The sequence below is a fragment of the Notolepis coatsorum genome (assembly GCF_963971535.1).
Source record: "Notolepis coatsorum genome assembly, chromosome: 2".
NCBI classification, from domain to species: Eukaryota; Metazoa; Chordata; class Actinopteri; order Aulopiformes; family Paralepididae; genus Notolepis; species Notolepis coatsorum.
This window is the reverse complement of record NC_140166.1, coordinates 4,046,933-4,061,033: the sequence shown is the minus strand read 5'-3', so window position 1 is coordinate 4,061,033 and position 14,101 is coordinate 4,046,933. Positions and strand designations below refer to the sequence as shown.

At 41.7% G+C, this 14,101-nt stretch overlaps 1 protein-coding gene across 1 annotated transcript in view; it reads right to left on the bottom strand.

Annotated features, from left to right (window-relative positions):
- The window catches only part of LOC311248906 (noelin-like), a gene marked incomplete at its 5' end in the record, with an annotated part of 75,059 nt that overhangs the window by 28,522 nt on the left and 32,436 nt on the right, over window positions 1-14,101 (bottom strand). The window contains one exon of the mRNA XM_084338135.1: window positions 11,359-11,514. Coding sequence (XP_084194261.1) covers window positions 11,359-11,514 — 156 coding nt within the window. The remainder of the gene's footprint in view (window positions 1-11,358; window positions 11,515-14,101) is intronic.

The window sequence follows — 14,101 nt, the reverse complement described above, 5'->3', positions numbered from 1 at the left end:
GCTGCAGCGACAATTTCAGGTAAGTTTAGCTTGGTTAAGGTTAGCTTGGTTCAGGTTAACTTGGTTAGTAAAAAGATACTACTGTATGTCTACTGTAAAAAGATACTATACTGTATGTATACTGTAAAAAGATACTATACTGTACGTCTACTGTAAAAAGATACTATACGGTACTTCAGCACACTTGGTTGGCACTGCTCAAAACATATACCTTTTTAAAATAGCTTTTAAATGAATTATTATCTTTATTTTATTGTCTTATTTTTCTTTATTTCTATTATTTTTACTTAAATATTTTATTATCATTGTTATCATTGTTTTATGTATTTTTTTTAAATAATTTTATTTGTTCTTTTTTAATGTCTTATTTTAGTGTTATTACATTTGTTTACTATCAAATTTAGCTATTTTATTATTTTAACTATTACATTTTTAGATCTTTATTATTATTTAATTTGTAATTATTTTATTGTCTTAATGTTATTGTCTTACTGTTTGTCCTATTTAGCTATTTTTACTATCTTATCTAGTTGTTTTATTACCGTTTTTATCATTTTCATGTCTTATAATTTCCATCCTTAGTTAAGGAGTGATTGTAATTATTTCAAAAAAAATTTGTATCCTTTTGTTTCGTTTTTTGTGTAAAGCACTTTGAGCTGCAATCTGTATGAATGGTGATATATAAATAACGTTAGTATTATTTTACATTTATTTTAACCTAAAAAATATATATTTTAAGACATCTAAAGAATGTCATGTTTTTAGACATAATATCTATATTATTCAAATGGGAGCTAATTATATTATACTTTATTATTATATTACATTATATTATAATATATAACATTACATTTTATTATATCATACATATTATTTATATTATTCAAATGGAACTCAAATATGTTGTGATGTCACAGTATGATGTCACAGTATGATGTTCTGTTGTGATGTCACAGTATGATATATTAGTACACAGGACAGAATGTTGCTTACTGTTTACTCATCAGATATCTCTATACTCTGCATCCCACAGAACCCTCTTCACTCGCTGGAGCGACCCAGAGAAACCAGTCTACAGTATCCCTGGGGTGTCCCCGGGTATGATGCAGCTCATCATAGAGTACGCCTACACACGCTTTGTGCCGGTGACAGCAGAGAATGTGAAAGAGCTTCTGGTGGCTGCAGACCAGCTTCTCGTCACTGGCATAGTAGGAGCGTGCTGTGACTTCCTAGAAGGCCAGCTGTCTCTTGAAAACTGTGTCGGCATCTGGAGGTTCACGGACATCTACTGCTGCCCTGACCTGAGGCGCAAGGCCTATCTCTTCATCGTGTGTCACTTTGAGGAGATGCTGCATGTCTCACAGGAGTTTGTGGAGCTGTCCCTGCAGCAACTGGTGGACATCATCGAGAGGGATGACCTGAACGCGAAGAGCGAGGAGACGGTGTTCGAGGCCGTCCTCCGTTGGATCAACCACTCCCGTGAGGAGCGTAAAACACACATCCCTTTGCTGTTGCCCAAGGTAACTAATTGTATTACTGTGCATTGCATTAAAACAACACTAGGTTCCCTAGTACAGTGGTTCTCAAACATTTGGGTCCAAACCGTTCCTTACAGTAGCAACAGAATTCCAGTGAAACCGTCTACAACCGCTGTCTATGTTGTACCCGCTGTCTGCTTGTCTTTTCCCAGGTTCGCATGGGCTTGATGAGGCCTGACTACTTCCTGAACAACGTCCAGAACAACCCTATGGTGAAGGACAGCCACGACTGCAGGGCCCTCATCCTCAGCGTCCTGAAAACCCCTGGCTCCGACAGGCTCCCAAACCCCCTGACACGCCTACGCCTGCCCCAGGAGGTCCTATTGGCCATCGGAGGCTGGAGTGGCCACAGCACGACCAATGTCATGGAGGCTTACGATATCCGAGCCGGTGGATGGATGGACGTGAGTGCTGAGGCGGTGAGTCGCCTGGCCGGCCACGGCACTGCTTATCTCCACGGTCTGGTCTACTGCGTCGGCGGCTGGGACGGCATAGAGTGTTTCAGCAGTGTGCGCAGGTTCAACCCCGTCACTCGCAGCTGGCTGCATGCGGCTCGCATGCACTCACGGCGTTGTTACGTCAGCGTGGTTGCGTTAGATGGCTGTATCTACGCCATGGGAGGGTACGACGGACACGTGCAACTGAACACCTCCGAGCGCTACGAGCCTGAAACCAACCAGTGGACACTGATCTCACCCATGCTGGAGCACCGGAGCGCCGCAGGGGCAGCAGCCCTCCACGGCAAGGTGAGTGGAACTGAGGGACACAAGGTGTTAGATGAACACAAGGTGGTAGAGCAGGGGTGGCTAACCCGCGGCTCGCGAGCCGCATGCGGCTATTTGCCCGTCAATGTGTGGCTCTTCCATCCAAAAAAAAATAATAATAATTATAATAATTATAATAATTTTTTTTCTTTGTTTTACTTTTTTTTTATGTCACTCATTACATTTTTTTTTATCTTTGACTGTGAATAACACCATGCAAAAATGTACCAGACCTGATACATTTAAGCAAATGAATAAAGGGAAGATGATTAAACAGAAGGTTTTGTAGATACAGTACTGAATTCTGCCATCTTTTCTATAATGTAAATTTCTCCACCATTTTCATCGTATTGCAACACCGTTGTTTGCAAGACATTCACAGAAAGGTAGAGAAACTAACTGCGTTCTGTTTTATGGCAATAACGTTCAGGTTTGTGGGAGATAATCCCAAAAAATAAGAGAAATAAAAAAGTTAATCCAGAAGTCAGATGATTGACAGGGGCTGGTGTGAGCTGGGTAGGGTAGTTTTTCGAAATTCGAAAGACCTGAGTTTCTTCCTTCAAAAGACTACACTCACTTTTGGCTGTGCCACTTCCTCCTGTCAATATGCGCCGGTTTCCAACTCAATGCCCTGAGATTTCTATAATCTTATATTTCACTAATAACAATAAAAATCATTGGTAAACAAACATAATGCTGAAAATATACACTTTTACTGTATATCTCGGGCTTAAGAGGTTTAACCCTGTGAGGCCCAAATAAAAAAGACATTAGCAACTTCAGAGGCCAGAGGGTGAGACCTATAAACACATGAAGGGTGCCGTGACTGAATAAATAGGTTGAGAAACGCGGTGTGGCTCTTTGTGGTACCACAGTCATTTTTGTGGCTCTTAGTCTCTGACTGGTTGGCCACCCCTGTGGTAGAGGGACACAAGGTGGTAGAGGGACACAAGGTGGTAGATGAACACAAGGTGGTAGATGAACACAAGGTGGGTGGAACTGAGGGACACAAGGTGGTAGAGGAACACAAGGTGGGTGGAACTGAGGGACACAAGGTGGTAGATGAACACAAGGTGGGTGGAACTGAGGGACACAAGGTGGTAGATGAACACAAGGTGGTACTGTAGATGAACACAAGGTGGGTGGAACTGAGGGACACAAGGTGGTAGATGAACACAAGGTGGTAGATGAACACTAGGTGGGTGGAACTGAGGGACATTAACAGACAATTAAAGTAGAATGAAATCAAATGGAATATATAAACTAAATTAGAATATTCTTTCTTATTACAGGTTTACATCTGTGGTGGCTCCAACGAGGCGGAGATTCTGCTCACAGCTGAGTGCTACAGCCCAGACACCAACCAGTGGACTCTGATCGCCCCCATGAGCAGCAGGCGTAGAGGAGTGGGAGTCGCTGCATACAGAGGACAAGTCTATGTGGTAGGTGCACAGGGAGACAAATGCTTTATACTAGATATTTTTATAGATACCGATATGTATCATTTGACTTGCAGTGCTGCTGTGATGCCCTCATTTCCCTAAGTGGATTAAACAGTGTCTGCCTGCCTTAACCACATACTAAAACATTCCTCTCATGTGTCCTGTCCTCAGGTGGGAGGGTTAGACGGTGAAAACCGCCTGCGTAGCGCGGAGGCCTACAGCCCCTTGACTGACTCCTGGCACGCCCTGCCCACCATGCTCACCCCCCGCAGTGGCTTTGGCATCGGGGTGCTGGACGACCTGCTCTTTGTGGCCGGAGGCTTCAATGGCTTCAACACCATCTCCAACGTGGAGCGCTATGACCAGAGCAGCGACAGGTGGACTGTAGCCGAGGACATGGAGATCCAGCGCAGTGGCCTAAGCTGCTGCATAATGCATGGCCTGCCTAACATGAGCCAGTATGCCGCTCCCCGTGGCGCCCTGCAGTGACCCCTGGAGGAGGAGGAGGAGGCAGCGGGGGGATCCATCTAAGAACCTTTTATTTTTTATCAAATCTTTTTTATTTGTTTTTCAAACATGAAACAAAACAACTCACAACACAATAATAATAATAATTAAGGCCGGGCCGTTAACGCATTTACCGGGCTAAATTAAGACTAAGACTATTATCGCGCGATAAATAAATTGCCGCTGTTAATCTATTCCTAAAATTGGAGCCAATTACATTAGCTGATGGACACCTGGTAGAATTACTCTGTGTGTGCGTAGAACTCCTGTGTGAGGAGACACGTTGTGGGCGTGTTTGTTTACACACTGCTACTACACTCGCGTCGCCAATAAACATAATAGTTTCAAGACATTGCGTTGGTCTGAGAGAAGAATCAAGCATCGGAAATACATTTGGACTGCAGTATTCTGTTGTGGATGGTTACAACCTTTGTTTACATATTGTGGTGTGGATTAAAAGTTTTAAAACTTTCGTTTCTGGACCCGTTTTCTGCCTGGCTCAAATCAAGCTGGCAGGCTCGTTCGAAGTTGAACACAGCTACAACCTCCACTCCACCACAAGTCTCTGTAAGTAAGCTAGCTAATGGCTAATGCATCCTTACACTACTGGCAAGTATTTTCTTGCAAGGCGCTTATAATGAAACGTTCCAATGGCGACATCAATTCATTCAACCTAGCGTGCACTTATTTTCAACCTGGAACCTAAGCGCGCTCTCTCTCTCTCTCTTCTCTCTCCTCTCTCTCTCTCTCTCTCTCTCTCTCTCTCTCTCTCTCTCTCTCTCTCTCTCTCTCTCTCTCTCTCTCTCTCTCTCTCTCTCTCTCTCTCTCTCACTCTCTCTCTGTGTGTGAGAGAGAGGGAGGGAGGAAGGGAGGAAGGAAGGGGTGAGGAAGAAAGGGGGAGAATGAGAGACAGAGAGCAAGAGACATACTAGGAGAGAGAGATTAGTGGAAACTGTCAAAATGATCAACAGATGTTGACTGTAAGAATCTGTAAGGGCATCAATGGGAGCAATACTTTTTTTTAAAGTAACTAAATAGTTACTTTTCACAGTAACGCATTACTTTTGGGTGTAAGTAACTAGTAAAGTAACTGAGTTACTTTTGAAATGAAGTAACTAGTAAAGTAACTGAGTTACAATTTTTCAGTAACTAGCACAACACTGCATAGAACACACATATTTTGAATGCCTTCGGCAGACTTCAAATGAGCCATTTTAATCTAGATTAATCTAGATTAACTCCAGGATTGCAGATAGATTAATCTAGATTAAAAAAAGTTATCTATGCCCACCTCTACTAAAAACACACTTCTTCAATCAATATCTGAAATTAATTATAAATGTTTTGATTGTCTTACACTATCATGCACTCTACCTACTATATTAACATGTCTTTACTACTATGCACTCAACACAGCAGCACCCAAGTTTCAGCACTGAACGTTGTTACTCAGCTGATAGAGTTGTACCCTTCCTGCTGACTTGTCGTACAGAACTTGTAAGTCGCTTTGGATAAAAGTGTCAGCTAAATGTCAACATTTTTAAATGTAAATGATCTTTAGGAATTTTTAGGAACAAACTTAAAACCTCCAACTAGAACTTCACTCTGAAAAATGCTACATCCATGCCCTTCAGTCTGACAAGACTCATTATAATATTGTGTATTCTGACTAGACTGAGGGACTCATCATAATATTGTGTATTCTGACAAGACTGAGGGACTCATCATAATATTGTGTATTCTGACTAGACTGAGAGACTCACTCTAATATTGTGTATTCTGACTAGACTGAGAGACTCACTCTAATATTGTGTATTCTGACTAGACTGAGAGACCCACTCTAAAATTGTGTATTCTGATTAGACTGAGGGACTCATCATAATATTGTGTATTCTGACTAGACTGAGACCACTAGCCACTAGAGTTTTCCCGGTGGCCTGGCAGACTGGCATGGCCTGGCTGCCCTGACAGACTGGAAAATGCTTTGATTTGTTTGTGCCCGCAGTCAGGCCAGTGAACTCCGAAGCAGGCCAGGTCAGCAAGCATACGTGTTTCTATTTGCGCGGAGATGTGCTCTCTATATAAGTTCAGGCAAGCAGGCAGGAATGAGTTAACTTGTCATTCACAACCCAGCGCAAGGCAGCGCGCCTGAGCGGGCCTGCGCAGGCCTCGCCAATCTCAAACAAGTCTATTGATTTAAATCATGAGAAAATCTACTGCCGAAACCCGGAGATATGAAAGTTTTGGATAGCTCTAGAATGGGTGAAGACGAACGTCGGACTGAAATTGAAAGAATGAGACGAAAGCAGGGCGCAATCAGAGGTGTTATTACGCACGTTTTGAATCAGATGGACATTGAAATTGACAAGGAAACTCCGAATGTTGATCACTTGAGGACTTTATTGGATGTACTGGGAGTTAAAGAAGACAGTTTGTTGGAACCTGACCGTGAAATAGAACAGCTATAACTCTGACGGATGATTTGGATGCTGATAATGAAGCCGCAGAGATGTAAGGAACGCGTCATTATGTTGACGGCAGCAGCGCAGAGGGTGAGTGATGTAAATAATCGACTATCACAGAGAGAGAGCGCCAGTGAAGTAGAGAAATGTAATGTAACATGCACCGGTAAACTTCTATATAAAGGACACTTTCGTATTATAACCCGAGGTTTGGACAATCCATTATTTGGAAAGTAGTTATTCTAAAGTTTGGAGTAGTGTATAAAACTTGTATGGTCGTGTTTTGTGGCAGCGTTGCTGTCCATGGTGCTGAAGGTCGCATTTATACTAGTGTATACAGTGCCTCTACAGTGCCACCACGTGATACAACGCAGCAAGATATATAAAAAAAAAAAAAATCCCCGTGCGGGGGGGGGGGGGGGGGGGGGGGGATTGGTGTACGCCGGGCCTGCCTGAGCCAAATTCCCGGAATTATGGTCCCAGTCCGCCACTGACTGAGACTCATTATAATATTGTGTATTCTGACTAGAGTGAGAGACTCATTTTGCCAGTGTCCTAACCTGTCCGCCTATAGCTTATTCCCAGCGGAAGAGTGCTGCCGAGTGCTTCCGCGTTTTCCCCCACGGCAGCGCGGAAGCCGCAGAGCGGAGCGGCAGAGCGGCAGAGCTTGCGGCATTATGTAGCCGTAATCCCTGATGTTTTTCATTCGACACTTAGCTCAACTGGCAGCGCTGCGGTCCTGCGGCCCTGCAGTCCGTTGGTGACAAGTTCGAATCCCTTACTTTTTTTTTTTTTTTTTTTACATGCATTCTTTCGCCGGTTAAGTTTAGGCATGTTAACTTTAAGCATTGTTTTCGGAGTTGGTTATGGTTAAGGTTAGGCATTGTTTCGGAGTTGGTTAAGGTTAGAAGGGTTAAGTTTAGGCGCTGTTAAGGAGCTGGTTAAGGTTAGAGTTTGTCTTAGAGAATGGCAATAGACAGCCTATTTCCGCGCTGCAGCTCTCTCGCGCTGCCGTGGTCACATGGGCGTCATGGCCAATCAGAGAAAACACGGAAGCACGCGACGCACTCTTCCGCTGGGAATAAGCTACACGCAACCTGTCCACTTACTGGAGTTCAATCTTTAAAACATTGTCAGAGGTCTTAGAAATGGAAATTCTGCCAGATCCTATGATACCTGTAGCTATTTTTGGCATGAGAGGAGAAAGCAATGAGAATCTCTCTGGAACTAAACTCTTCATCTTTCTTCACTGGAAGTCTCCTCATGCACCAAGCTGGACTGAGTGACTGAGAGAGAGGTGATGCAGAATCCTAAACTTAGAATTTGGAGTCTATTTGTGGACTATGTAAAAATAAATATTAGAAGCCAATGATGAAACAGCTGTAATTTTATTTGGCGTTTCTCACATAGGATGTGCATTTATTCCTAAGGTGCCTAAATGCGGACCAATGGGATTGATGAATGAATGAAAACTTTATTTAACAGATTGCAGAATGGGTACAATACAGTACGGCTCAATACATACAATTGTTAAGGGGATGCAGACCAGAGAAAGACGTTTGTCTTGTTTCCATCAGGGTCCCCCATTTTCAATTCATATAGACATATATGACATACATGACATACAGATAGTCAGTACTGCTACATCTATACATTTATGACATACCAGATTTGCAAATACAGTACTGTTTGTGATACAGAAGGAGTCAAGAAAAGGGAGTATATACATTTGACGTAGAAACTGTACATTGGAGGAGGTTGGGTGGGGGGGGTTGGGTACATTGGGATATTGACAACCATACTGGGTAATTTACATTGGAGGTGGTTGGGGGGGGGGGGGCCGGGGGGCACACTGTATAAACAAGTAACACTGTACATTGAGGGGGGGGGGGAGGAGACACTGTACAAACAAACACAATTGTACATTGAACTATTGACAAAACCATACTAGGTAAATGACTGTACATTGGAGGGGGTTGGGTTAGGATATTTACAGGGGCCAGTGTTGAATTGCAGTCTCCCGTAGGTGTCCCTTGAGAGAGGTTTTGAAAGTGGGTAGTGATCCACATTCCTTTACAGCTTTGGGTAGGGCGTTCCACATTGATGTGGCATAATTGCGAAACGTGTTTAGTCCCTTATTTGAGCCGAATCTGGGTTTAACATGATTTGTGGAGCTCCCTCTGGTGTTGTGATCGTGGTATTCACTGACCTTTGGGAAGTATTTTGACATGTACATGGGTACCTTGGTCGTGTAGTGTATCTTGTAGACCAGGCCCATTGCAAGTTGTTGTACTCTGTCGTCTACTCTAAGCCATCCTAGGTTGTCAAAGTGGGCAGGGGTGAGGTGGGTTCTAGGAGTAAGGTCAAGCAGTAGTCTGACCAGTTTGTTTTGAGATGTTTGTAATTTTGTTTTTAGCGCCTTTGAGGTGCTTTGGTACCATGAGGTGCAAGCATAGTCGTAGTACCCCTGAATGAGTGCTCCTGCCAGAGTCTTCAGGGTGTTCTTGTTTACCAGAGAGGAGATCCGGTACAAGAATCGAGTTCGTTGGTTGACTTTTTTATTACATTGGATGCCATTTTGTCACAGGAGAGATTAGCCTCTAGGATGGAACCCAGGTAGGTAATTTCATCTTTCCTTGTGACAATATTGTCACCCACTGTATCTGAGAAGCCGTCGGTCTTGCTGAGTTTGTTATTTGAACCGAAGAGAATGGACTCTGTTTTGCCCATGTGTAATGATAGTTTGTTATCAGCGAGCCATATGCAGATTCTGCCTAGTTCCGAGCTGAGGGTTTTTTAAACCTGTAACTTGTTCTTGTCAGAGACCAGCAGGGCTGAGTCGTCCGCAAACAGGAACAAGTTGCAGTCACAAGCTGACGACATGTCATTTGCATAAATTAGGAACAGTAGCGGTCCTAGTATGCTTCCTTGTGGAACACCACAGCTCACTGTGAGGGGGGGGGATAGGGTACCGTTTACCTCCACCATCTGTTCCCTCCCCTCAAGGTAGGATTGCATCCAGCTCACTGATAGACTATCAAAACCAATTGCTTTTAGCTTGTCAATCAGAATGGAGTGATTGACCGTGTCAAAGGCCTTTTGTAGGTCCAGCATGACCATGCCGCAGTATTTGCCTTTCCATTCAGGGGAATGCTAAAGACTTGATCCACCTTTTATTCTAAGCTTTTTGAAGGGTTTATTAGAAAATTATAGGAAGGGCTTTATGAAATAATCCAAAGCTAGTTTGACATCTGGGATATAATAAGTATCACTGTGATGGAGGTCATTTACAAAGGCTTGTTAGTTCAAAGTTTCTTGAATTCCGCTTTACAACAACCATGGACCGTGTTCTTGTCAGTTTTGCATTTCGAACAAGATATTGGGCAATGATCACTTATTTTACTGATCACGATTAAGTCAATTAAAGTTGACTTTGTATGATCTTTTACATTAGGCCTGGTGGAATTAGTTTTCAATTAACCCCTAACCCCTTTCCATTTAAAATGTATCTGTCTGTCATAAAATAAATACAAATTGTCAATGTAGGGAATGTTCCAGTAAGTATATGTGTAGTAATTTGTAGTAGGGGAGAACGGGGGATGTTGTCACACTTTTTACTCTAGTGTGAATTGCTCATCATCAAAACATTAATCACCTATCAAAGACACTGACAAATTGTGACAACCAACCCCATCATGGGGATGGTTGTCACACACTATGGGGTTGGTTGTCACCATGTGTTTTAATGGGAAAAATCTTAAAAAGAAGACAAGAAGGCAGAACTCAATTTGAAAGTTTAATTGCATTGACACGTTGACAAATACATAACTTAATGCATCTTAACATGAACATGAACAGAAAACACATCTTTAGGCCATCCTATATAACAAAATAAGAACACAATAAATCGGCCTAACAATAATAGCCTACACAACATGTGACAACCAACCCCAAATAAAATGTGACGACCAACCCCAACTGGAATGTCTTGATAGCATCAAGGCTAACAGCCATCTAACAACTAGTTAGCTAGCTAACAACAATCTAAACTATAGCTATCCCTTCACACTTTTTAAGGGTAATAATTGTTTCATTATAAACCAATTGTGTAAAAGCCTAGAAGAAAAATACTGAGGAGCGGAATATTTACAAATGGACATGAAAAACACAAAAAGTAATCTCACCTCAAATTCAGCTGTTTCACTCCAAAGATGACAATTTAAATACCAAAGTATGGGAGACAGGACCCTCTGGTTGTGAACAACGTCCCCCGTTCTCCCCTACCTTGTACTGCCTGGTTAAATAAGGGTTATTATTAGTAATTCTGTGTAGTAGCTTGTATTGCCTGGTTAATTATGGGTTACTAGTAATTCTGTGTAGTACTGTAATACCTTGTATTGCCTGGTTAATTAAGGGTTATTATTAGTAATTCTGTGTAGTACTGTACTGTGTAGTACCTTGTATTGCCTGGTTAATTAAGGGTTATTATTAGTAATTCTGTGTAGTACTGTACTGTGTAGTACCTTGTATTGCCTGGTTAATTAAGGGTTATTATTAATAATTCTGTGTAGTACTGTGTAGTACCTTGTATTGCCTGGTTAATTAAGTGTTATTATTAGTAATTCTGTGTCGTACTGTGTAGTACCTTGTACTGCTGGGCCGTGTGGCTCTCATGGCCCTCCTCCACCTGTCTGAACTTGGTCTCCAGACCTCGAAGCTGAACCTCCATCTGCTCCACATACTGCAGATCCCTCTGAGTCCGCTGGTCCAGAACCTCAATGGACTGGCTCATGTTCTGAACCTACACAACACATTACTATTATTAGTAGTAGTAGTAGTCGCAGCAGTAGTATTATTAGTAGATTAGTAGATTAGTAGTAGTAGTAGTAGTAGTAGTAGTAGTAGTAGTAGTAGTAGTAGTAGTAGTAGTAGTAGTAGTAGTAGTAGTAGCAGCAGCAGTATTATTATTATCAGTAGTAGTAGTAGTAGCAGCAGTATTATTAGTAGTAGTAGTATTATTATTAGTAGTAGTAGTAGTAGTAGTAGTAGTAGTAGTAGTAGTAGTAGTAGTAGTAGTAGTAGTAGTAAATCAAATCAAATGTATTTGTAAGGCCTGACAACACACGTTAATGTCCCCATGGGCTGGACACGTCTTCTTTAAACAAGTCAAGAAGAAACATCACAATAAGTCAAGAACAAAACAAGAACACCATAAGGTCCAACAAATTTAAAATAAATGCAAAATAAATGAAAGAAATGAATGCAACACTCCCAGACATACCCCACGCGAAGGTAAGGAAAAACTCACTAAAACCTAGCAATAGGAAAAGGTAAGCATGCACTCATGTTAATGACTATGCGTGCACCTCATGGTACCAAAGCACCTCAAAGGCGCTTAAAACAAAATTACAAACATCACAAAACAAACTGGTCAGACTACTACTTGACCTGAACCCCAGAACCCACCTCACCCCTGCCCACTTTGACAACCTAGGATGGCTTAGAGTAGACGACAGAGTACAGCAACTTGCAATGGGCCTGGTCTACAAGATACACTATACAACCGGGGTGCCCATGTACATGTCAAAATACTTCCCAAAGGTCAGTGAATACCACAACCACTACACCAGAGGAAGCTCAACAAATCATGTTAAACCCAGATTCGGCTCAAACAAGGGACTAAACACGTTTCGCAATTATGCCACAACAATGTGGAACGCCCTACCCAAAGCTGTAAAGGAATGTGAATCCCTGCCCACATTCAAAACCGCTCTTAAAGAGCACCTACGGGAGGCTGCAATTCGAAACTGGCCACCGTAAATGCCCAAAACCCCCACCACCTCCTAATAGACAGTCTCCTCCCCACCGCATGTATATATTCCCCCCCCGCCGTATGTATATTTCCCTCCCACCCACCCACCCACCCCCTCCTAATGTACAGTCCCCCCTCCTCATCATATGTATATACTCTGTCAGGATCTAGGGGTAACAGTACTGTATATTTGAATACCGCTTATGTCACAAATGTATCAGTACTAAATACCTATATGTCCCTATGCCATAAATGGCATGTATGTTGTGTATGTCATAAATGTCTATATGAATTGAAAATGGGGGACCCTGATGGAAACAAGACAAACGTCTTTCTCAGGTCTGCATCCCCTTAACAATTGTATGTATTGAGCCGTACTGTATTGTACCCATTCTGCAATCTGTTAAATAAAGTTTTCATTCATTCATTCAAACACAGATGAGTGCATGCAATAGCAACTGAACATTTTGAAAAATTTTAGATAGAGCTGATAGCGATAGTAGTAGTAGTAGCAGTATTAGTAGTAGTAGTAGTAGTAGTAGTAGTAGCAGTATTAGTAGTAGTAGTAGTAGTAGTAGTAGTAGTAGTAGTAGTAGCAGTAGCAGTAGTAGTAGTAGTAGTAGTAGTGTTATTAGTAGTAGTAGTAGTAGTAGTAGTAGTAGTAGTAGTAGTAGTAATAGGCCTAGTAGTAGTAGTAGTAGTAGTAGTAGTAGTAGTAGTAGTAGTAGTAGTAGTAGTAGTAGTAGTAGTAGTAGTAGTAGTAATTAGATTAGATTAAAATGTATTCTCATTATACAGCACAGTACAGCGAAAAGAGGTTTGGCATTCAACCAAGTGCAAATATAACAGTAATGTGCAATAGTAATATACAAAGTAAAGGTGATTAAACTGGGTATAACATATATAAATGACTACTGAGTATAGTGCTAATCAGATGTATGTACAGAGTTGTAGTATTAATATGTAAGAAATAAGAATATGAATGAATAAGACTATACGTATATATATATATATATATATATATATATATATATATATATATATATGTAACGGATGGTATCGTGAAGCGCAGTCAAGAAGGGCTGGGGTGAGTAGCGGTGCTATGGGTTAAACTCACTCTCACATCCTCAAAGACAGATAGACACGTTGCGAAAAAGTGAATTCACCTCTTGGTATAGCGGTCTGTGTTGTTGCCTGCGACGTGGGAGACCGGGGTTCGACTCCCACTCGGGGCATCGAAGTTTGAGGTGACGTTGTCACAACCGTTACATATATATATATATGGTATATATTGTACAGCTATCATACAGTTATATGGGTTATATGCAGGTGTTTAAGTAGGTATATAGAAGGATTATATGCAGGTATATTCAGACATATGGTTATATATATGTGGTATTTATTAATATATACATTTATATATGGTATATACAGCACTATTGTAAATGCTATCATACAGTTATATGGGTATACAGCGAGTAGGGTATAGTATACAAGCAGCGAAGCTGCATAGGCCACCTTGAGGAATTGTACCGTTTCTTATTATTCTTCTGCCATTGGAGTCTATGGCAGCCCA